The sequence below is a fragment of the Anser cygnoides genome, chromosome Z, assembly GCF_040182565.1.
Source record: "Anser cygnoides isolate HZ-2024a breed goose chromosome Z, Taihu_goose_T2T_genome, whole genome shotgun sequence".
Taxonomy (NCBI): Eukaryota; Metazoa; Chordata; class Aves; order Anseriformes; family Anatidae; genus Anser; species Anser cygnoides.
Window position 1 is genome coordinate 7,880,740 of NC_089912.1, and position 23,964 is coordinate 7,904,703.

At 38.3% G+C, this 23,964-nt stretch overlaps 1 protein-coding gene across 2 annotated transcripts in view; it reads right to left on the minus strand.

Annotated features, from left to right (window-relative positions):
• The window catches only part of ATG10 (autophagy related 10), an 83,533-nt gene that overhangs the window by 9,058 nt on the left and 50,511 nt on the right, over positions 1–23,964 (minus strand). For both annotated transcript variants that reach the window (XM_048045691.2, XM_013191797.3), the window contains exons 4-5: positions 21,738–21,867; positions 13,509–13,606 (exon numbers count right to left, since the gene is read on the minus strand). In XM_048045691.2, coding sequence (XP_047901648.2) covers positions 13,509–13,606; positions 21,738–21,867 — 228 coding nt within the window. The remainder of the gene's footprint in view (positions 1–13,508; positions 13,607–21,737; positions 21,868–23,964) is intronic.

The following is a 23,964-nucleotide window of genomic DNA, read 5'->3' on the forward strand; positions in this document are numbered from 1 at the left end:
CACATGCTCCAGTTTGGGTGTAAAAAGCAAGTAACATTTTTATGAATGAGGGCTAGGGGGACATTAAGCCTGAGCAGTAAAGTCAGATGAGCATATGCATGTTGTGATTACAAGGACCAGTAATGGTACTTGCAAAGGCAACAGGACAGCACCAGCTGTTACAAGAAATGTGTTCCAAACATCTCTCTCTGTTTCCTTCTTCTTACAGATTTTCCCCTAATAATGGAATTACTGCAACAGAAACTCCATTATTATGGCACCGCTGTGTTGCAGAAGCAGCATTAAGGAATTTCAATTACACCACGAATTTCTATCATCCCATTGGAAGGCACAGATCATAGTAATAAAACTGTTAGAATACTAACTGTGTAGTGCTTCTCCTTTCTACTGATGTGGGTCACAACATTTCTATTAACGCAGCCACTTCATAAAAACAATGTTTAAGAAATAGGACTGGTATTGGTTACAGGGAAGTGACAATCAAAAAAAGCTTCAGATGGGGCAAAATGGCTGGTGAAAGGAATGTGCTTGCTGTAAAAGCTGTCAAATCCAAAAAGCATTTTAAAAGCTCCTTCCATCTTAGTGGGCACAGGATAGAGTTTATTACCTGGGACAGGTGACATATTTAGTCACCTTGATTTCAATTTACAAACAGAAGTCAAGTCATCCTACTGATGTAACTGAGGGAAGTTTCTATAACTTTGCAGTAAAACATAGAGAAGGACTCCTATTGCTAAGCGTGCTGAAGATAAAACAGCCTACTTCTGTCTGTAGCAGGTGCTAGAGAATGACTATAAAAGTGCACCTATGCTCTCGTGCATTTTCTTAGATAACCAAAATAAATCTGCAATGGTACTGAGCTAGGGAAAACCTGAAGGGACCCTGATGAGACAAAAAAGTGAAAATCAGATGAAAAAAGCGAATTTCTGTCATTACTGAACCACTTTTTGGAGGAAAAGGCTATAGATGGATTTTAATTCCTGCTCAAGTTCTTCTTTGGAGAGGGACAGTTACAGTTGCCCTTACGATTTAATGTATGTGTTCACTGTGTATTTCCAAAGACATACTAACTTCAGCGACAAGTTTTCATTAATACTTTCACAACTGTGAACCCCACACAGTCAAATAAGCTTTCTTCTTGCATCAAGTATGAAGTCCAAGTTGAAAAACCAATTAATCAAACTGCTGGAGTTTTCTGAGGAAAATGGAGTTGCTTTGGCAGATTCCACAACGCAAATATATGAGAATACTTGATGCAGCCAGAATTTCTGTAAAATGAACAACATTTACCACTTTGTACCTGCTGTTTCAAATCCATCATGGCCAAGACGGTGGAAATGCTGTTTCTGAAGAAACAAATTCTTCAGAGCACAAACTGTCACTGCTTTTTCCGTACAGGACATCTTAAAACCCTGCTAATAACATGAAAGCTGGCTGACCACAGCCTGAATGCAGCCTTTTGTCTACAATTTGCAATGAAATTGTCTTTTAATTTGGACAGAGCTCTAACCACCACGTTCCACGCAAACATCACCTCTACATTGCTAACTTACTGCTACTTAAGTTGACATCTTCAGCTTCTGCTGAATGTGACACCTGAACGTGTCTGTAGTCAAATGTCACAAAAACATCAATCTTGCTCTTCCATTTTTAAAGCTACCAGAAATAGGATGTGCATCCAAAACAGGAACAGTACCTCAATCCAAAATCTTTGGGGACAGCTTTGCTTTTCTTGTATAACACACAGTGCAGGTTAGAAAGTCTTACACAAAGCCATTTACCCAGAAATAAAGTGTTTTCAAGGGCAACAAACAGAAACGTGTTTAAACAGAAGTTTCGCTTTCATTTATTTTACATCGTTGGGCCCTCCTATTTCAGGTTTATTCAAAAGATAAATACATTTTCCATACAGTGGTTTCTGTAACTAGGACAGTGATAACAATAGAAAAGAATGTTATAAGATCTGACATGCATATGCACTTCTTGTGCAGAGCTTACTATTGTAACACCTTAATACTACAGAATAAAAAATAACATAAATAACTAGATAACCAAGACCTATTTCATATTTCATCCCTGAAATTGGTTCATCTGCCTTATTCCAGAATATTTACAGTTTTGAGAGGGTGATAATCCTCTTTTGCAATTTACATATATATATATTTTTTTAATAATTTAACATCTAACAGAATATCTTTTAAAGGCATACCTAAGAAGTCATGCAGGACAAGCATAACGTTAAACAAGAATAGACAACACTGCTCATATTTATATATAAAACCAGGTTTGAGTTACTAAATTTAAGAAAAAGTGGAATAAAGCACTAGGTGACGCTCAGACAAAGCTATGTTTTTAAAGCCTAAACTTCTCAAAAGCATGTAACTTGCATTTAGGATTCTTTAAGAAAATTCTATAGTTAAAAATTGGCAGGTCCATAATTATATTGTCAAGAAATGGCATCTCAGCCATTTTTCCAAGAAAATAAACAGATGATTCTTCTTCCATGCTTGCCAAAATAAGATTAATTCAGTTGTCACCGTTTTAGTTATGTAGCATATAGTCTTAATTAATTACTATTTGAAATCTGTTCTTAAGTTAAGAGATTCATCTAAGGTGCAAAACTGAAAGATCCAACAAGCTGTATAACTATGGAAAGATTTTGGGACAGATTTCCAACCCTGATTAAAAAATGTAGAGTTCAGAAAAAAAAAAAAATAAAGAAAAAAAAATCCATAATGGCATTTGATAAATGTGCCCCCAAAGGGTTCACTTTATAATCCCAGGAATTTCTCTACAATAAGATATTGCGAAGAGAGATTTTCATTGGACTTTTGAGTTTGAAATACTGTAACTAGCAAATGAGATGGCATATATTCCTACCTCCTCTATACAGTTTATCAAGAAGGAAGTATGACTAATAGCTATAATGTTGTCAGAAGACAGACAATTACCACAGGGTAATGAATGGAAAGCAAATTTCTTCTGCAGCAGAGCAGTAGAACACTAATTTGACTATATCAAATATAAGAAGGCAATGAAGTGTCCGTAAAAGTGTGACTCAGCCCTCATTCTGAGTTCAGGCCAAGAGAAGACTTTCTTTGTTCCTCATCTCTCCTTATAATGCTAGATGACTGTGATCTTAACATCCGGTTAAAGCACCCCATAGTGCATATTACTTGAAATACCATTTGTTGGACCAATACTCTGAATAACTACTGAAACTGCAAATTCTTATTCTTGCACAGACGCTTTAAGACGGTCAATATTCATGGTAATTTTCCTGATGATAGACTCAATATAAGGCTACAAACATTGTGCTGTGTAAAAGCCTGATCTGACACAAGTTGCCCAAGAATCTCCATACACAGTATGGTAGAGTAAAAAGTTTGAACTGGGATTAGCAATCACCAAAAAAGTGAATGCTGGCATAAGAAAGGTGGACTACAGAAAATGCCAAAAGGAACTGAAACAGTCTCCTGCAAGGCCTTCTCAGAGCTGCAGCTAAGTGCTTTAGTAACAATGGTATTCAGAGTTTAAAAAGGACTTGGAACACGTCAGTGTCTGTGACAACAAATGAGTGAAACACTGAGCTCTCTTCTGAGAGCCCAAAAGTTTACAGAAGCTTGAACATACCACTGCTGTAGGAGCCATAACTCCCATTCTGCCAGGGCTTTTCGAGCAGTGTCTCTCCTTACTCTTGAATTAGGCTTCTATGCAGCCAGAAATACAATATACAAAATGAGAAGGCAAAACGCGCCTCTGTCTGGCTTTCAACTTTAAGAGCTGTCACGTGGTTTTGTGAGTCTCAGAGTCTATACACAGTTTCATATACTGGTCTGACCATATGAAGTAAACTCATCTCCTTTGATGAGTTCATCTTCCTTTTTGTCTAAAGAATGTAAGAAGTGTCCTACTGGATGGGAACAAAAGTCCATCCAGCAATGGGTCTTGTCTGCAACAGTGGCAGGTGGAAAGGCTGTTGTGGTAGAGCAAGAGCCTGGCCTTTTTCTGTGGTTCGCTCCCCTTGTACTGCTCCAGCATGTTTGTTGTATTATAGATGATGGAGGACACATTCATGCGTGGTCTTTTTGAATCCATCTATGGACAAGTGGTCTCATGAATTTGTCTAAATGCTTTTGAACTGCTAATCTGTTAACCTCGATACCGAACTTCCATTTAAATGGCACTTTAAAAGCTTTTCTTAAATAAATAAATAAAATCTGCAGAAGGGCTTGACCAAGAGCCCTTGCTGCAGAAAAAAAAAAAAAAAAAAACAAACAGGAATTGCTATAAAGTTTACAACAGTTTTGTGACCATGATGGTTATCTTTCACGTGGAGTTGAATTTGTGACATATATGATATCCATTTCCCTCACACTGTGCAATCAATATTACTGTGTATTTTAATTTTTTCTTCATAGGAACATTCAATAAGGGGGAATATTCAGTAACCAGCCTCATACCAGTAATGAATTGCTGGGTCCATACAGGTCTGCTGGAGGTCACTGCAGGCGAAGACAGAAGAGCAACCCATCTCTGCCTACAATGAGCAATGCCAGACCAGGGAAGGAATATGCTATTTCATCTTCTTCCAAAAAATCTCTACTTGGGAGGCTGTGGAATCTCTCTTGCTAGAGAAATTGTCTGTAAAGGCAAATGCAATGTGTAGCACTGTCACATTTTTTCTACAGAAGCAGAGAAGAATCAAGGGAATCAATACTATTACACTGTAATTCATTCAATTAATTATGTATCAGTGTAGAAATATTATTAAACCTTCATTTCAGAATAACTGATCAATTCAAGGAGCAATAACATTAAGACTTAAAAGTCTATCCTGAATTGTGCCCCAGAAATCATCAAGGACCCTCCTACCACTTTTTATCTCCATATGAACATTACCCATTAAGCCTCTTCGCTTATTCTATATCCTTCAGTACTAGCTCACTGTTTGGTCTTTTCCTCCTATGAAATTAGTCAGACTAGGTTTATGCCCATAAAGTCTTACTGGGAGAAACATGACTCAGCTGTAGGGCAGCTATACATTGTTAATTAATGCTTAGTTTTTAAATTAACCTTCTTGCTAGCTTGTACACTACTGTTGTTTGTTTTCAACCACAGAAGTCCAATCTATCACAGAAAATTTTAGATTGAAATAAATATTCACCCAGCTTTTCCGTTCTTATATTTTTCCCTCTGAAACAGCCTTCCAATCCATGCTGGTAAGATTCCCTTTCCTCAGGAAGTTGTACTAATAATTTTCCAAAAATATTAGCAGAGGATCCATAGCAACTGTTGATATGAGCCAAAATGATTTAAGAGAGATCTTAGCAACCTTCTGTTAAGATATACTGTATACAGCCTCCCCCACTTAGCAAAATCCCACAATATGGCAAGAAAGATTTGTATGTCTAAGAATAGCTACCTACACACATTTTTCAAGATGACTGAGCCATAATGATTTAAATCCTCCTTACCACAGTTTCAGCAAGATGTGCCTCTACAACACTATATCAAAGTGTTCTGTTCAGAGTTTTGAACCTTTTTCCTTTTTTAAATCACACCATTAACATCCTTGACATTTTAGAAATAATGTTTATTGATTTTTCTGTTAACATTGCTATAAATTAAGTGATGTAATGGACAGGATTATTGAAGTTCTATAAAGAATATGTCTTTCAGATTCTTAACTACATATTGAAAAAGCGCAGACTCTGGAAAAATACTGCAGTTCTGTGCTGTTCTTGGGAAGTTTTCATTTGGATGACTACTTTTTATGTGACAGAATGGACATATAACAGAGATGATATTACAACTACCTGCTAAGTACCAAATGACAGGAGAAAAACACCTGATTTAGATGAAATTGAGAAATAAACAATAGTAGCAAATCAGACATAGGAGAATTCCCTATCACTTGCTGTTCTGAAATTTAAAATCTGTGGGACACGGTTGCTAATATTCCCTTTTGTAGTATAAGTGTTATTAGTAAATGCAAATAGCTTTCTTCATTGTAGATGAGGATTCATAAAAGGGCTGAATAGACTGAACCTGAAGATGCATGAACAGTGCAGAAGGAAAACAGCACAATCATCTTCAGCCTCATTCAATTAGCATTGGTGTCAACAGCCCACACCTTTCTATTTTAAGGATTACACAAGGTGAGCCTTTAACCTAAGACTTGAAACAGTGTGGAGGATCTTTTAACAGACTACCACATAGACAACAATGATCTACCATATTTAGGAATTTCATACAGCCCTGAAATTTAAGACTTGCAACTGTCCTCACAAACTACTGCATTGAGAGTCAGTATCAGAATGTCTGATGTCTTTTTCAGAATGCTCTGAATGTCTTTTTTTTTTTTTTTTTTTTTCCCCTGGGGTGACAGCAAAGCACTAAAAGAACCAAAACACCAACCTATTGTCAGCAAAAACAGAACAGACATACCATACATGAACCTTGTCCGCTCCCATGGTTAGGAGGAGTGCCCTGCAGGCAGAGCCCTAATTCACATTTTGATAATAGAGGCACCTGGGTCTGAAGAGGTTTTGGTAAAACCGGGTAAGGGGCAGGGAATGAGCAAGGCAGCATGTGCTCTGTTAACTTCCATGATCCTTCAGACTCCTGACTCACAGATTAGTTTTTTAGACTGTTTCTACAGAACTTTCAAGTCACCAAGCCTTCATTCTTGTTTTATTGGGCAGTTTTTCAACTGCTGAGCCTCCTGTAATAATGCAATTCGATTTCTATCCTTGGATGTTTGATTTTACATTCCATCATCGCTAAGCATTGATTAAGCCTTAGCAGATATACTTGATTGTGTTTATGACTTTGTTTTGTCAGGGCAAGGTCAGGGTTTATGACAACATGACACTCATAAAAAACAAAATTTTTGGTGATGCTTGTTTCATGACTGTGATCAGATTTATTCTCCAGCTTTTAAAATGATCTTGTTAGTTTGCTTTAAAAAAGAAAAAAGTAACTGAGACATGGACTGGCACAATTGAGAAGAAGCAAAAATGGACTTGGACACATATGTTCAGGGATTTATACCCAAAATTCTCTAAAATTCTCACCTCGCTTCCTAGCCTTTGGAAGACCTGTTTCTCAGAGTGCTAAGTCCCTCCTCACAGAAGAAGAAAACATTTTTCTGCTACTTGCTATGGGCATAAACAACTATATCTGGAGAAGATAAATGTCTGGCCTACAGCCCAAACTGAATCCCATAGCCATTCACACAGCATGCCTACCAAACCTGACGTTGTACAAAACATACCAAAAAGAAAGAAGAGACGATCATTATACCCCACTTTACTCTACAGGCAAGTAAAGAACTCATCTGAGACACAAGACCTAGATTCAGCTTTCTTTTCTTCTTGATTTAGAGTAAAGCTCTTAACCTCATAGGAAGTTAGCCACACCACTGTACCACTGAGCTGCATTTTGGAGGTGGGAACATTTCACTTTTCCCTGCTGAAGTTGTTCTGTGCACATTTTTATAAACACCCCCAGGACAAAGACAGGATGAAAATGGCTAGTGCCCTCACCCATTGTCCAAACCAATAAATATTCTACTATTTTGTAATAACTTTTGGAAGGTGCCTGGAAAATAAATGCGTCTTCTTAGTTTAACTTTTAATAGGTAACTATATGCATCATCAGGCCATAATTTTGAGAAGCGGGTACGTAAAAATTAGAGGACAAAATCTGCTATTCACAGGTACTTAACTTAATACTCTGTGTTGCCAACTTCTACAAGAAGGACCAAATACGATGTACTTTCAAGACAGAAGTTCTAGCTATAAATACAGACTTACATTTAACTGCTGCACATTTCCCATTCATGCTGGAGAAGATTTCCCAAATGACAAAAGTTAAAACATAGCCTTTACAGATAAACTGAAAAACTGAAATTTAGTTTTAAATTCCTGGTTGTTAAATAATGCACTACCCTGTCGTAAAATATGCTCACTTTAAGAATAAGATTTCTCTGCCTTTGTTTCAGTTCTATTCTCTGTTCTCCACTGTTTGTTTTGGATCCTTTCTCCTGTTCTTGTGGTCTTTCTTTTCAAACTGTCTCATCATTTAGCATTTCACCATGGCACATTTGGGCTTCTGCTGATTTACTATGCCTCTGGTATATCATACCTGGATTTTAATGCAGTGAATCTGCTGTTCATTTACACGAAGAAGGACCATTATGTTGGAGCTTTTTTACACAATACCACTATGTATCTACCTAAAACTGTACTGTACTTCTCTGCTAAATATCAGAGCATATGTGAGAGAAACGTGTCTCTCTTGCTGCCATCCATTATCACAATGATTTACTTCATCATTCCTTTGTATAGACTTTTATTCCCACTTACCGTAAATTTCTTTTAGCTGGATACATTTGCTTGGAGATTTTGGAGAATACTTCAGGGTTTTTTTCCTGTTATTAATTGAAATCTCTCCAGTGTTATTTTTACATTCATCCTATTTGCAGGACTTGGGAAATGATTGTCCCTCTGTACTTGGCTCTGGTGAGGCCACACCTCGAGTGCTGTGTTCAGCTTTGGATCCCTCGCTACAAGAAGGACATGGAGGTGCTCGAGCGTGTCCAGAGAAGGGCTACGAAGCTGGTGAAGGGCCTGGAACACAAGTCCTGTGAGGAACGGCTGAGGGAGCTGGGGGTGTTTAGTCTGGAGAAGAGGAGGCTCAGGGGAGACCTTATTGCTCTCTACAGCTACCTGAAAGGAGCTCGTAGCAAGATGGGGATCAACCTCTTCTCCCAAGCACCAAGTGATAAGACAAGGGGAAACAGCCTCAAGTTGCATCAGGGGAGGTTTAGATTGGGTATTAATATAAATTTCTTTACTGAAAGGGTTGAGTGGCATTGGAATAGGCTGCCCAGGGAAGTGGTTGAGTCCCTGGAGGTCTGCAAGAAACACGTAGATGTAGAACTTGGTAGCATGGTTCAATGGTGGATTTGTCCATATTAGGTTAAAGGTTAGACTAGATGATCTTAGAGGTCTTCTCCAACATGAATGATTCTATGATTCATGACATTTCTGTCTTCCTTTGCGAACACCTACATTTCTTATTTATTCTTAAGGCCAATACATAACTAGCTTAGGAAGTACGTTTAAAAAGTCAGGAAAAAAACAGGGCTGGCAGTGTGAGGTGCCCAGAAGGTCCCCTAGGACAGTGACAAGGCAGATGTGGGGCTGGGATTCCATCCTAATTCATGCTGAATGGGACAAACCAGCTGAGGGACAACTGAGGAAAGCTCTATTTGTTTGCATTTCAGGAAAGTTACAACAGGCACTCACAAAGGAGCTTCTTCGAAAGAGTACACATTTCTAACATACACTAATTCAAAAATGCAAAGCAACATTCTTTCAGAATACGTAGAGAGTAATAGCTAATAAAGGATATCCTCAAAAGCATCTACCAAATTACAAGAAAGATATTCAGGACACAGACATGCCATGTCTGCAACTCCATTTCTGACTCTTCAAAAAGAAGCTAAAATCACAGTTGGCAACAGTTCTGAAATGCAACAGTAATCCATAAATACTCCTTAATTTTCCTGTCATTGCAGAATTAAGCTACTTCCAGCTAACACAGATCTTACCAGGTGTGCTAAATTGATGTCATTATAAGCCATCAGGAAATACCCACAGAGACCTGTAGCAACATTTAGAAGTTTTGTTAAACAGCTGTGTGTTATAATTGATTTGTATTATTTAAAACAGCTAAAGCAAGTTATCTCCGGATGTAGAAAAGGGATGACTGAAGACTCCAGGGAGATTTAACTCACAAGAAAGCCAATCACAGGAACTTCATTTGAGCATTTTAAGATTATTACTAGAGGAAGTGCAATTAAATCATCACCATTTATCAATTATCATTATAAAATACTATGCAACCTTATCATACTAATTTATTTATGAGAAGGTAACTAGTTGGCTTCTGCTTACTGCAGTAAAAATAATCTAGTCAGTAAAAATATCTGAAGACACTTTCTCTGAAAATGAACATGCCTTTCAAATAATAATAAAAGGTAACAAAAAAAGTTCAAAGTTTTATCTAAAATTTGTTTTCAATTATATGGGTGATATAATTGCCAAATAGCTAAACTATTTAGAGCTCATGCAATGTTTCAGTTCCTGATCTCTGCTATATTTTGCCATATAGAGTATAAGACAAAATATAGTTGTATTACAACTGTACACTGGCATGCTATACACATTTCATAAAACACATAGAATGTAAGTCCCAAATGCTTGGTTGAACATCCTGGATCTGTGATTAAAAAATGGCAGTAGGAATTTTTTTCCTAATCTGCCAACTCTTGAATTGAAGTCCAAAATCAGCCTTTGTTAAAAGGTAAATAACATTATCCTTTGATAGTTGTTTGCTCATTTTTTTTTCCCCAGTGGTGAATTGCTTGTAGAAGTTTTGCTCTGTTTTGGAGCAAAATCCTGAATCTCTCTGCTGTTCACGTGTACTGAGAGTTCAAGCCTGTTTTGGTGAGTTTGCCCAGTGACTTGCATTACATGATCTGTGTCCCTGCAGGCAAAGCCTAACCCACATAGCAAAACTGGTTAGCAGAAATGCAGGAGAAGAGAAAAAAAAAAAAAAAAAAAACTTGGTATTTCAGTTCAGAACCCTAACCCACTTGAGGGCAAAAAACACTTTTTCTTGCAGACCTAACTCCCGTTTTGATCTGAGCCTTGCAGGCTATTGCTTACTGTAAGTTTTTATTATCTTTCGTAATTCCTTTGAGAATGCTCTGATCTTTACTGCTGTTTTCTGTTTGATCTGGCATATGTATCTCTCAATTTACAAGGGGAAATGTTTGTTATACCAGCAGTTCTTGGCACTTAAAATACAATGCTGTTGGCACTGTTAATTGTGCTGGTGTTTTGCCTCCCCTCTGACTCAGCCAGAAATGTACACACAAAACCATGCACTCCCTTTGTCTTCTTATCACCTGACTGGATGACCATAAGCCAGTGCATCCTCACTGCCCAGTGCCTTTGTGCTTTCATCCAAAATTAAAACTGTAGACCTCTTAAAGCTGCTTTCCCAGGGGCTCTCTCTCACAGCCATGTGGGAAAGTACATTTTCAATCCAGGAATGCAGCTGGGGCCTTTGGACCCATTCAGTACTGATGGGAAGCAGGCTAACCTCATTCAAGTCAGCAGAATTCAATAGCCTTAAGCCACAGGTAGGTGGTCTTCAGGGAAATGATATACATACAAAAGGCATAGGAAAAAAAGAAAAGAAAAAAAAAAAGGTAAAGTAATTCCAAATCATTCATGGAACTGCTGGAGGATCTTACCTTCCCTAGCTTCTACCTGCCAGCAGTTCCAATATTATGCTATCAGCCTGAGCCACAATCTGCATTATTCTGGGAAAAGCAGTTTAACTTAGTCTGCAATGACTTATTTAATGGAATATCACCTCAATGCCATGTCCAGTAGTGTTTTGCTGCTATAACTCTGCTAATTTCTCCAAAATGTTTTTCTTTATATCTTAGTTTCTGTCACTGGACTCATTGGCTGAACCACTTCTGGAAAGGTGCCGCAGAGACAAGAGGCTCAGCACACCACACATTTTACCAACACAAAACCTGTTCCTGCAAGCCCCTGCGTGCATGTATCTCACACACTTCCCTAGTTAAAAGATGCAGGCCAGTTTTACTTTACTGTTCCTTAAGAGGCAAAAGTAATCTCCAGGTGGGAGTGACCTGCTTTTCCTTTTGGCTTCAATCACTTTGATTTTACGTATTTCAAACATATTCTTTACGCTTTATTATCAGTAGTACTGCGTTATGATTTATTACCTACACTGTGCTGTGGGTTTTTGCAGTGGTTTGCAGACAAATAGAAAGAGACAGTACTTTCTATAGAGGAGCGTGAATGTGGCTTCAGGCCACAGAATAATGTGTAGAAGTGTAGAGAAGGCATAACACCTCTGGAGTGCAGATAACAGACTCTCCTGTACGTTTTTGCAGGTGGGACTGTAAGCTATCCACAAGCCAAAACAGCTCATCTGGGAAATACCTGAGGTGTCAGCCCCAAAGGATTCCTAGCATGTGAATGTAGTTAAGAGTTACTGGTCTCTATCTACCAGCAATGGATTTTCAAATGGATTGAAAGCAAAGTTAATTGAATCCTCTGCCTTTCTATGCAGAAACGGTCATGATTTAGCTCTGAATCTTAAACTTGAGCTATGAATCACAAAACTTTACAATCTGAACTACAAAACTTTCTTGTGCAGAAATGGAGTTATCAGCTAATATTTTATTAAATCTAATTTTCTCATCTTCATTCTGTAGTAGACAACCCAGATAATTAATACTTTATTTAAAAGCATCTATTATGAGAGAATCTGCAAACTCACAATTAGAATTCAGGAATGCACAACAAACATCTGAAAACCAATGCCTGTTAGGTTCTCAGGGAGCTATTATAATACAAATAATAGTCTGTGGCTGCAAAAACATCAACATTGCTTGTGTTCCCATGATTGAGTGCCATTTACAAATAGGCATCCTGTAATTAAGTTGTATTAGTTGAATTATAGAAACACCTGTAGACCTCAGTTGAGGTTATATTCCTGTTGCACCAGCTGCTCTTGTAAGAGACCTGTGTACCTGGAAGCAGCTAAGATCAAGTAGCCAGTGATGGAAGCAGGGAAAGAAAAGAGACATTGGTATCTTCCTCTGATGATAAAAACCTCACACCTGGAGAGTTTCCACTCTTTGTCCAAACTTGCACTGGAGGCCTGAAGCTGAGGGGAGAACCCAGAGTGCACAACTCAGCTCTGAGCCACATCTCACTCTTCCTGTGCACAAATGAGACTGTTTTCAAGACAGCCACCATCACAATTCTATGAATAGGACATAAATTGCTGAAATAATCTAGTGACTTTAAGACCACTTCAAATAAAAGTGATTTGAATATCTCTAAAACAAGGCACTGATAACAGAGTTTACTAATCTGCTTCCTCTTGTAAAACATGGTGTTCATTAACCACTGATTCTTAAGTACATTAGTCAGTAACAACATATTATTTGATTGAGAGACTAATTTTCTCTCCTTCAATTCTTGGGATTGCAGGTCTATTTAAAATTGAAAATTACACAGTCTTTTTGGTAATTTGATTAACAGACAATCTGTGAAATATTACACTACTATATTTTGCTTAAGTAAGTCAGTCAGTCTACTTTTATATTTACCAAAATCCACAATTACTTAGGAATTATCAGTTTTCAGGACTGGCTTTTGAGAAGGATTTTAAATGAGAGATATTGTCACACTAAGTCTTATGGGGTGAACATCTATGTATTCTTCAAAATCCAGGTCTGAAACTGTTGTTGGTAACTAGCTCAACAGCACCTCCGTAAGACTTCTATATATTTTATTTGTGTCCAGGAGAGAAATAAGGCCATTGAGGATTTGGGCATATATTGCATCCATCAATTTTGTAAATGACCAGTGGCTTCTCACCTGCTGTGTAATAGTGTCCCAGGGCCCCTCCAGCAGACAAGCTTGGTAGCACGCATGAACACTTTTCCATATTTCATCCAGAGTTAGAGGTCTTCCATCTGTGTGGGGGGGAAGCACACACAGTCAAAGCTCTTAAGCAGGCTATATCTTTAACAGAGTACAGCAAAAGTAAATCTGAAAATACTGATTATCTGCAGACAGATGGAAAAAACAGCAGAATGTGACTGAGCCACTTCTGGCCTCAAAACTCCAGAACAGTAATGCTCAAATCCTAACTGGATGTGTGTATAAAACTAGCCCAAATTCTCAAAACTATCCTATACTTCTCCATCACCTGAGAGGAACAACTCACTTTCCTGGTTGCAAGTTGTAAGGTTAAGCTAACTTTGTGAAATAATGCTTGAGCAAGAGAGATTAACAACCACAGAATAGTATCATTAACAGCTATTTCACGTAAATACATGTAATTCATAGTGAGAGAATGGAAAAAATGCAAGGAACAAAATTATGCAGTCAAAAGTTCACTGCCCTTTGGTAACTTAGAGGACTTTTTTTTTTCCTTGAGACATATTTTGAGACATTTGAGACATTAAGACATTTTTTTCTTGAGCCACATTGTCACAGCACATTTCAGTGGTGATGTTAGAATTATGCCAAATATTACCACTTTGAAAATAATCGTGTCAATTTTTTCTGAATATTTGTTTTTGACAAATAGCAATAGGATATTTTGATATACTTTCAATAAGTTGATTCATCTTAGCATCTATTAGGTGTCAGAGACCATTATCCTGTGATAACTAGTTTTATTCTACTGACATTTTCATGTCTGTAAAATGAACAAGATTTATTCATCCAATTAACATTTGAATGCCATGTTTAGATGTAAGTTAAAAACAGCTGCCTACAGTCTCTGTTTTATCTTCTGCATGCATTGAAAAAACTGCACCAAGTTCTGCCCTTACTTAAGCACCATATAACAGAAGCATTAAGATGAGCGGCAAATGAAGTATCTGTGAAGGCAACAGAATATTAAGTAGATACGCTATGCCATCCTCAGGAACATGAGACTTGCTAGACCTGCATCCCCCCTGTCCTGTGATAGCAGATACCAAAGTTGTTCTGGTGATAGTCTAACACTTGCTAAGAAATTTGTTACTAGAGGGTAAGTGAAGTTTAGAAGGAAATATTTATGCTCAGATCATCTGTGTACAAATAATACAAAATACCATAGATGCTTGCCATTTTCTGTTTTCTATACAACCTGCAAAGGCAATTCAGAGTGAGTGTAAATGCAAAATCTAAAACAACATACATTCAAATGAAAAAACTGATTTACCACTCTAGATTTTGCTCTGTACATCTTTGTGAATTTTTATAGCAACACTTGAGCAAATGGAGATAGAATGGATTACTCTGACTCTAACCATCTCATTTATAGAAATTATTAAATATAGGATCAAAGATTAATCACATAGTTAAAAATTACCCGAGTTTTGCCTTTACCTCATGGGTCTTATTACTTCGTGTATGAAAAGCAGCATCATATTTCAGTACAGAATTATTTTCATTTCAGATAAAAATACATATAAACTAAAACCAAAAGTTTTACATCACACCAGAGTGAGATCACAGTCAGTAATACACTTCAGTAGTTATTATAAACTAATTGCAGTGTTTCACATAAGAACAAAAATTGATCTGGGCATTCTGATCAGGCACTTACATATTGAAATATCCTTGGATTTAAGCCTCCCTACATTTTGAAATTTCTGCACAATTATATTTCACTAAACTTTAAACGAGTATGAAGTCACTTTTTTTGCTATTGTTTTGTTTTTAGTAAGACTTCATACATATTCCCAAGTTTGTATTCCTATAAATTCTCATCTAATTGACTAGCTCAGTTTCCTAGAAGATGGGAAGACAGATACGGCATGGAAGAATAACTTATCAATACTTAAAATGGACATGAGGTTTAGCTTCACAGCTGGGAACTCTAAGACCCTTGCAAAAAGACAGGTGATTAATGGGCAGTTTTCCCATTGCCTTTTGCAGGATGAAGACCTCAAAGTCTGTCGTTTTCTCTCTGAATGAAACAAAATAAACAAAACTAAACTAAATAAAATAAAAGCTACACTAAGATCCCAAATGACTGATAGAAGTCCTAGTATGTTAGACTGCAGCTGGAAGTGAAGAAGAGTTCGGAGTTTTTGTAGTCTGCTTTGATTTTCCTCCTGTTTCTGTATCAAAAGATAAGTATGAATGATAAAACTCATCTCAGGTAATCTGACTGGAGGTATATGTTTTTAAAGTCCTCATGATGTGTGAATTTGTTTACTTGTTTATCATATAATCACAGAATGGTTTGGGTTGGAAAGGAACTTGAAGATTAACTAGTTCCAACCTCCTGCCATGGGCAGGGACCCCTCCCACCAGACGAGGTTGCCCAAAGTCCCATCCAGCCTGGACTGGAACACTGCCAGGGATGGGGCATCCACAACTTCTCTGGGCAACCTGGTCCAGAGCCTCACCACCTTCAGAGTGAAGAATTTCTTCCTCATATCTAATCTAAATCTATGCTTTGCTCACTTAAAGCCATTCTCCCTTGCCCTACCCCTACGCCCCCTGACACAGAGTCCCTCCTCAGCTTTCCTGTAGCCCCCTTTGGGCACTGGCAGGCTGCTGTGGGGTATCCCCAGGGCCTTCTTTTCCCCAGGCCAAACAAACCCAACTCCCTCAGCCTGTCTTCACAGGAGACTTGCTCCAGCCCCCTGATCATCCTTGTGGCCCTCCTCTGGACTCGCTCTGACAGGTCCCTGTCCTCCTTGTGCTGGGGACCCAGAGCTGAGCGCAGGGCTCCAGGTGGGGCCTCATGAGAGCAGAGCAGAGGGGGACAATCCCCTCCCTCGCCCTGCTGCCCACGCTGCTGTTGGTGCAGCCCAGGGTACGGGTGGCTTTCTGGGCTGCAAGCACACACTGAATCATTTAGGTCAATATAACTGAAGCTGTGTTAATCCCAATCTCCCAGCTTGGCACAAAATACACTTCTGTATTCTATGGGCACTTTCAGACCACTTTTTTCCAGGACTGTTAGCATTCACATGTTTAGCTGCCCTGTTACACATCCCCGCAAGCAACTGAGAGCTCCCGCACCCAGCTGGGCTGACACAGCGGCCTGTAATTGTTGCTGCTAGCAACAAGGGGCCACGGCGGCACCCGCTGAGCCAGGCAGCCGCCCTGCATCTTGTTGCGCCGCTTCCTGTCACAGAGCTGAGCTCCCCACGTACAGCCAGAAAAAGAAGGCGACAGCAGCAGCGAGCAAAAAGAAGTGGCAGGAGAGGAAGGCCCAGGCATCAGTTTCACCCTACAGTGTATTTATCCATCATGCACACAGGGTGACGCAGATGCTGAGGTGCCAGCAGCTCATCCCAAGCCCTGTCCCAGGTATAGCTGGGAGCAGGTATGTTGACAGAAGAAAAAATTTGTGGTTATATGCATGCTTTGTATAATTCACCTCATTAAACAATCACACCAATTGCCACAGAGAGCAAAAGGAAATTTCTACCACACAGCAGTCGGTAGCTGCCTGTGAGTCATGCCAGATTTACCGTACCCTTGACAGGCCACAAGCCTGGCACACAACACGTTATCCACTCATCAGTGCTAGGACAAAATGCAGACTCTGACGCAACAGGAAGGGACAAAAGAGCCTGGGAGACAACCAGATGAGATATTTTTTAAGAGAAAGAAGCTGACGGATAAGAGTCAAGAACTCCTAAATATTGGTTCTGCTTCTGCCGCTCACTAACTATGGGCTTGAATCAACCAGTTCACCTGCCTTAACAGTCAGCCAAGAATAACTACAGCATTCCTATCAGAAACTCTGATTTTTATTATTTAAACTGCCTTGATAATAACAAACACTTCTTCAAAAGGCTTGTTGAAGGTCCAGTTGGTGTTAACTTGTTTTTATCACCAGAAGTAAGAAATAGTTAAAAAGCAGATTTTCTTTTAACAAAATTTTGTATATGTCCAAAACCATGATACAGCCCTTTCTCATAGAACAAGGTCTTAAGAAGAGACATTTTTCTGAGAAAGGAGAGAGTGCTTTTGACTTTAGAGAGTAAGTGTGATTTCTGGAAAGTGCATCCATCAGGCCCAGTACTGTTATGAACACAGAAAGTCATGCCTTCAGGGCTGGAGGAAGTTACATTATCTTCCAAGCTGTCTCTCTCTAACCACTGATTAGCGTGGTTTTTATTGGCAGGGATCTATCTGTATTGTCAGAAAGCTAAACATATTTTGAGCAGATCAACTTGAAAATCCCCTTTCTTCACTCTTTTCTAGGTGAGCTGGGGTGCAGTCTGTGTTGACTCCCATTACTCCTGCTCTTTCTTTTTGGTACTTAGTATTCACGAATCTTCCTCTACCTTTGCAGGAAAAAGAAGCAGCGAAGTGTCAGACAAGCCTTTCTATTCTTGACATACAGGGTGTTTCCTGAATGATACCTGTGTCCACCTGCGATTTTGTTGCTGCTGCCCCAGTGTCAATGCAAGAGGTGTTTTTACGTATGGCTTTAGATTATGACAATTCAGGAAAAAACTGAAGTTCCTTCACATCTTAAAGATGAAGAAAAGGGGAAATACTCTGCTGATTAAAGAAAGCTTACTGGACCTAGCCCAGCCCATCTGGCTGATGCCAGCACTGAAGGGGAAGGCTAATTGCCTACACCATCTGTCTCTAAGAGGGCTAATTGCTGACATCAGATCTCAGCAAGGGGTTCATGCATTTCTTCAGCTACCTCTTTGGTAATCTCGGAAGTCAGAAAAAGAAAGAAGGGTTCCTGCTTTTCAAAGGTATGGCATACATAAGACTAATATTGGAGAAAGGACACCTAGTTCTCTGACACTCTGAGATACTGAGGACCACTGTCTCGACTTCAGAAGGTCTGAATTTAGGAATATATGCCACATGGGAAGTATCATGAACTGGTGAAAAATGTTTCTTAGATGTATATATGTATCCTAAAAATATCTTCTTGTATCCTGTAATGTTCCCAAGCATCTTTCCAGACAGTCATCACATTTAATCACTTTCAGCTGAAGTATTTGTCCTTGCACAGAACAAAATCTTCCCTGTAAATCTATCCCCAGAGACTACCAAAAAGTTTAGATGTCTTTCAAAATGTTTTAGTCCTATTGCAATTAAAATTTCAAGCCATTACCTTGTTACTACCTTACATATCAAACTTCTTCTGACAAAAAAGAAAAAAGAGGTTTAAAAATGAATTCCAGAAAATAACTCATCCAATTTAAACAGCAGCAAGGATAAGGTTATAATTCAGCTTTTGTCTTTCTGCTGGAAGGGCTGACCTGCATGTTTAAGCACAACTGCTAGCAGAAAGGAGTGAAAACCAGATGTCTTCACTGACACAAGGTCCTGAAGATGCTTACCCTGCTGGAGAGCACGGGAAAAACTCCACAGCAACCTTTTCAGAAGCCTTTTTCCTAGGAGGGACTGCTGGAGACAAGCAGTCAGTGAAAAATGGACTTACATATGGAGGGAGAAAGGAGGAATTTAATTGTTCTACAAAAGTTTTTAGAGTCTATTTGGAATAGTGCAGATTTGGACAGGCTGGCACTGGTTGCTATCATAACATACAAAGTGAGGAAGTGAATTGCATTGCAAAACAAGCAAAACTACTTAGTCAGGTTGAACAGAAGAATTATTATTTCCTAGGCAGGCCTCGAGTTATAATGGCCACTTAACATACTGCCAGAGAGGAAGCAGAGTTTTAAATTCAACCTCCATGCTCTGCTGCTGGGGAAGACAAAACAGGGCAGGGCTGTGGAAACACTGGAAGGATTATAGCTCACCTTCACCTCTTGCAACATGCTCTAATTAATATGAGGATCCGTATGGACAGGATTCAAGGGAAACCATGAGCAGCTCGCAAGAGACTTGTGAAGAACCCATTTTGTTAGTTAATCTGAAAACAATAGTAGGAATTTAGAGTGAGAAATCAATGCAGGTCTCAGAAGATGATTCTTCCCTGAAAATTTCAGATAAGGAATGCAGTGAGTATTTCTAGTGGTCTGAGAAACAAGGTGAGGAGCCTACCACAGGAAGACTATGACCTTCCTCAGGAAAAAAATCTCGGGGCTTTACCTAGAATTTCCTTCATTCTAGGCTCAGGGTAAGACAAAAGATATTTCTCTGAGAGAGCTCAGGTGATTGTGATTGACTGATGTTTGCATGTTTCTGAAAAACCCCACGCTGGTGCCTTCAGATGGCACTGCACAGGCAGGTAAATTATTTGCAGTGACGATAGATTTTGCTGTTTTCAAAAATAAACCATCCAGAACTAAAATCAGGGAATAATAGCTGAAAATATTCTTGGAGAAGTACTTATTGCCAGTATTTTGTATCCTTCTCTCTTCAAGAGTCAGAGAACATTATATGTTAAAAGAAAGAGTTAAATGCGAAAGAGAGCCCAGGTGACTTCAGGAATTATCTCAAAAAAGTCCTTGTTTTCCATTGTGAAAGGTTCCCAAAAAGCATTTTAAAACTTAATCTCACTTGCAGGAGCAATTACATATTTGTACTGCAAGGGGAGCTGTTGGCACATAATACTACGACTGTGCATTAGATCATCCACTAGCTTCTGTAATATCCACTTCCAGATATAAGGAGTCATGTTTCAACACCTCCGATTCCCTGATGCTGACAAGCTAAACAACTTGTTTTGTCTCTGGGAGCTCTTCTCTGGTGATTAACTGCTTATGGTGAATACTAATTATATGAAAGTACAGTACAGTAGAAATAGTGTCCTATTTCTTCTACCTGCAGCATCTCCATCTCTTCTGTAGAGACTATGCACTATTAATTCAGCAAAAACCAAGATTATGACATTTTTCAGGACCACAAATAGGTTAATCTGTCTCTTGCAGCAAAACTTTCTTCACCGTTCTGTCTACACATAAGTTTAAAGGCAAAACACTGCACATTTCTAAATGCCTGTAATAACTCTAGAAATAAATTTGCAGCAGGATGTGTGCAAATGAGTTCTGTTGGTGGTAAAGATAGAGCAATGTCCCCAATTCCCCATGTCCCAGTTTGAAAATTTACCCCAAATTATCCATTCCTGAAACTGCACCTCTGACTAAAATCTTTTCACCAGGGAGTCTATGAGAATTTGTTCTTCAATTTTAAATCTAAAGTGCCTTTTAAAATGCTAACACTGCAAAATTAGAAACCATTAAACAATATAAGGCAGAGAGTGATTAAATCTACCAAACACATTCAAAGCATCTTAAGCCACTTTTTAATTAAAAAGAAAAAAGATATCTCTGGCAACAGTCAGACATCTTTATCTAGATAAAGTTAGGAGATTATTCAAAACACAAAAGATGCTGATGCTACCATGCAGGAGACTGAAGAAATGACTTGAAGATTTCAGTCCCTCAGCCCTTGGTACGCAGTCTTCGGGCAGAGAGGAACAGAGCACAGCCAGTGCTGCAGTGTGATCACTCTATGTTTGCTGATTAAATAAGTGACACTAACAGTGGCCTTGGAGGGAGGCTCTGTGTTCCTCCTTCCTTCCTGACAGGATGGTGAGTAAAATCACAGTAGCTGTAGCAATTGAGTAATGGGTAACAAGATGTACATTTTAGGAGGAAAAAAAGATCAGTTAGTGTTTCAAGAACCAGTTTTAATAGACAAAAAAGGCAATACCTTATTATTATCATTTTTTTTTAAAGCAGCTGATTTCAACAGAAAACAACATACACTTTTAAAGGTTCATTTACACACCAGCCTTGTGGCTCAAAGTCAGGCTTCAAAGAAGCAGACACAATTCTGCTGAAGCACTGTAATTCTCTCCACTTATTTCATAGTCAAATTCAAACCTGCAGCTTTAAGGTTTTTGTATTCATTTAAAGGAAAGAACAAGAAAAATGATCAGCAGTTTTAGTCAACCACAGGCAAGATGCCAGGAGCCAAAGATCAGCCTCCTTCAGGCTGAGATGATATCATCTACTCCAAGGTCCTGAAGCTCTGTGTCTGGAGTATTATAAAATTTACTGGTGAACAGTCTCATCTTTTACTTTCTTATTACATACGATCATTATTTGGTTCCTCTGTTTAATATAAAATCTGTGTTTTTAACATCTGTGGCATCTGACATTTTTTTATTCATCACTTTGTCTAACAGAAAATTGGTCTTACCTAAAAAGCAAGCCCTAAAATAAAGCACGGGTACTTGGTAGCTGCTGGAGTACAAGACATGATATTCATAGCGAACCACTTCTTCTGTTGTTGCACAAACTCCAGCTACTTGAGAATCATCCACAGATTCCTAAAACAATAAACATGAACACAATAATATATCAACTTTTGTATTTTTATCAAGAGGAAGTTAATTACAACTGCTGTAATTAATAAACATATAGAATAGAAAAAACAGTGATCACCACTTTAACAGCACTATTCTATTATTACAAAAAGAATTTTAACGAGCAAGAAAATCACAGCAGTCCAAAACCTACAAAAACATCTTGCACACTTACTTTTACACTCTGTGACCTATGTGCAAGCATTTGCAGAACTGAGGTCTTTCTAAGTGCAGGCTGTTTTTGTAAACAAAAGAAAAAAGGAAAAGCTCACTAAAATCTTTATGGCAGAATACCTGTACAATAAGCTAACTACAGCTGCATCTCTTCTGATTAACATTACTATAAACCAGTTTAAAAGTGTATCCTTAAATAATCTGGTTTTGCTTGCCAAAGGACAAATCAACAGTATCCACCAAAAATTCTCTGCTCTACCTTCTTTAAAGGCTTTTTGCAAAAGGCTGTTTTTGACTATAATACTTCTAAAAGCTAAGACATTTTTCTCCTGTTACTGTATATTTCAGGTGTAAAGTAATTAATGTATGTTGTAGACTTGAAATAAATCTGAAGAGATGGAAGTTATTGCATTGAGATATTCCCCAGCTGGCGCATAAATCTCTTAACATGTTTATCAATTTGTTAATTTCAAAATAATATTCAAATGGTGCTAAACACCCGGTTGTTTTGACTTTTCTAAAAGTCGACAATTCTCAACATTTCTCAATTCTCAGCATTTCTGAAAATTAAATTACTAATGCCACTAAGATTAAATGTTAGAACAAACTTTCCAAGAAGACACTACGGGTGTGGACTTGTTTGGTTTTCAAACCCCCAAATTTACATGCATGAACTAAGCAACCATAATGCCCCATAGGTTGGGTGTGCACTTCACAAGTTTATTATTGCCAACCAACTGTGAATATTGGTTTACTGTCTCTGCCCAAGCAAAATGAAAAAGACTGAACAGAAAAGAAGAACCAGCATCCTTTGAACGCCATACTGGTTTAACACATGAGAAATTTAAAGCCATTTATTTTTATCTCACACCCATAACTCAGCCATCAATCAATCCACGAAGAGATATAAGACCAGAAAAACTATAATGGTAATGACACGTAAAATACTTTAAGGTTTTTTTGATAGTCCACATAAAAGGTATTTTGCCCAAATTTAGCATTTTGACAACCAGATAATGTTGAAGCACATGGATAGAAGATCATGAATAAGGAGCCCAGATCATGGGAAGCAACAGACCAAGGTACTGTAAATATAATTTTGGACATTAAATGAGAAAATCACAGATGGTCACGGAGTAGAAGGCTTATGGGAGGTTCCAGACAGTTGCAGCAATGCTTGATTTTAGCTTATCAGTAAAAAAGATATCTTAACTACCAAAATGGAACAGTAAAGAAAATCCCCTCCATGTTAACCTAGTTTTAAAAAACTGTATGTGAAAGAAAACACATCAGAAGGAACAATGATGACTGCTCTATCTGACTTCATGGGCCAGGTAAAGTTAGTTATGCCATGCCCAGTTCCCCAGTTCCTATAAAACAATGTAACAGACTAAGAAAGCAAAGTCTTTTCTTCTTCCCTCATGTTGGAACATCTGATCAGATGTCAAATACAGAAGAATACCATTAAAAAAAATCTCTTGAGGAAAAGAGAGATTCTCTAAAGTAAACAACTTTCTTTAAATTGATCTGTTTTCAGTGCTTTAGTGTGAATAGTAAAAGAAAGAACACCAGCAGCAGGTGGTAAAAGAAATCAAAAAACAACTTGGCTCTCAAGTTTATAGGGGTGGGAAAGAGAAAGAGTTCCAGAACGGAACCTAGATTAAAATTTAAAAAACCCTCTCAGATCAGCCTTCTGGAATCAAAATCATGCCGCTGAATTAATGCTTCATTGGGTATTATGCTTAGTCACTAGCTTACCTTGCCCTAAAAATACTTCTGGAAATGGCAGAACTACCTGTCTATGTATTAATGTTGTTGTTCTATCAAAAAAAAATGCTGTCTGTATACACATACTTCTCTCTCCTGTTTTGTGTATGTAAATGACTC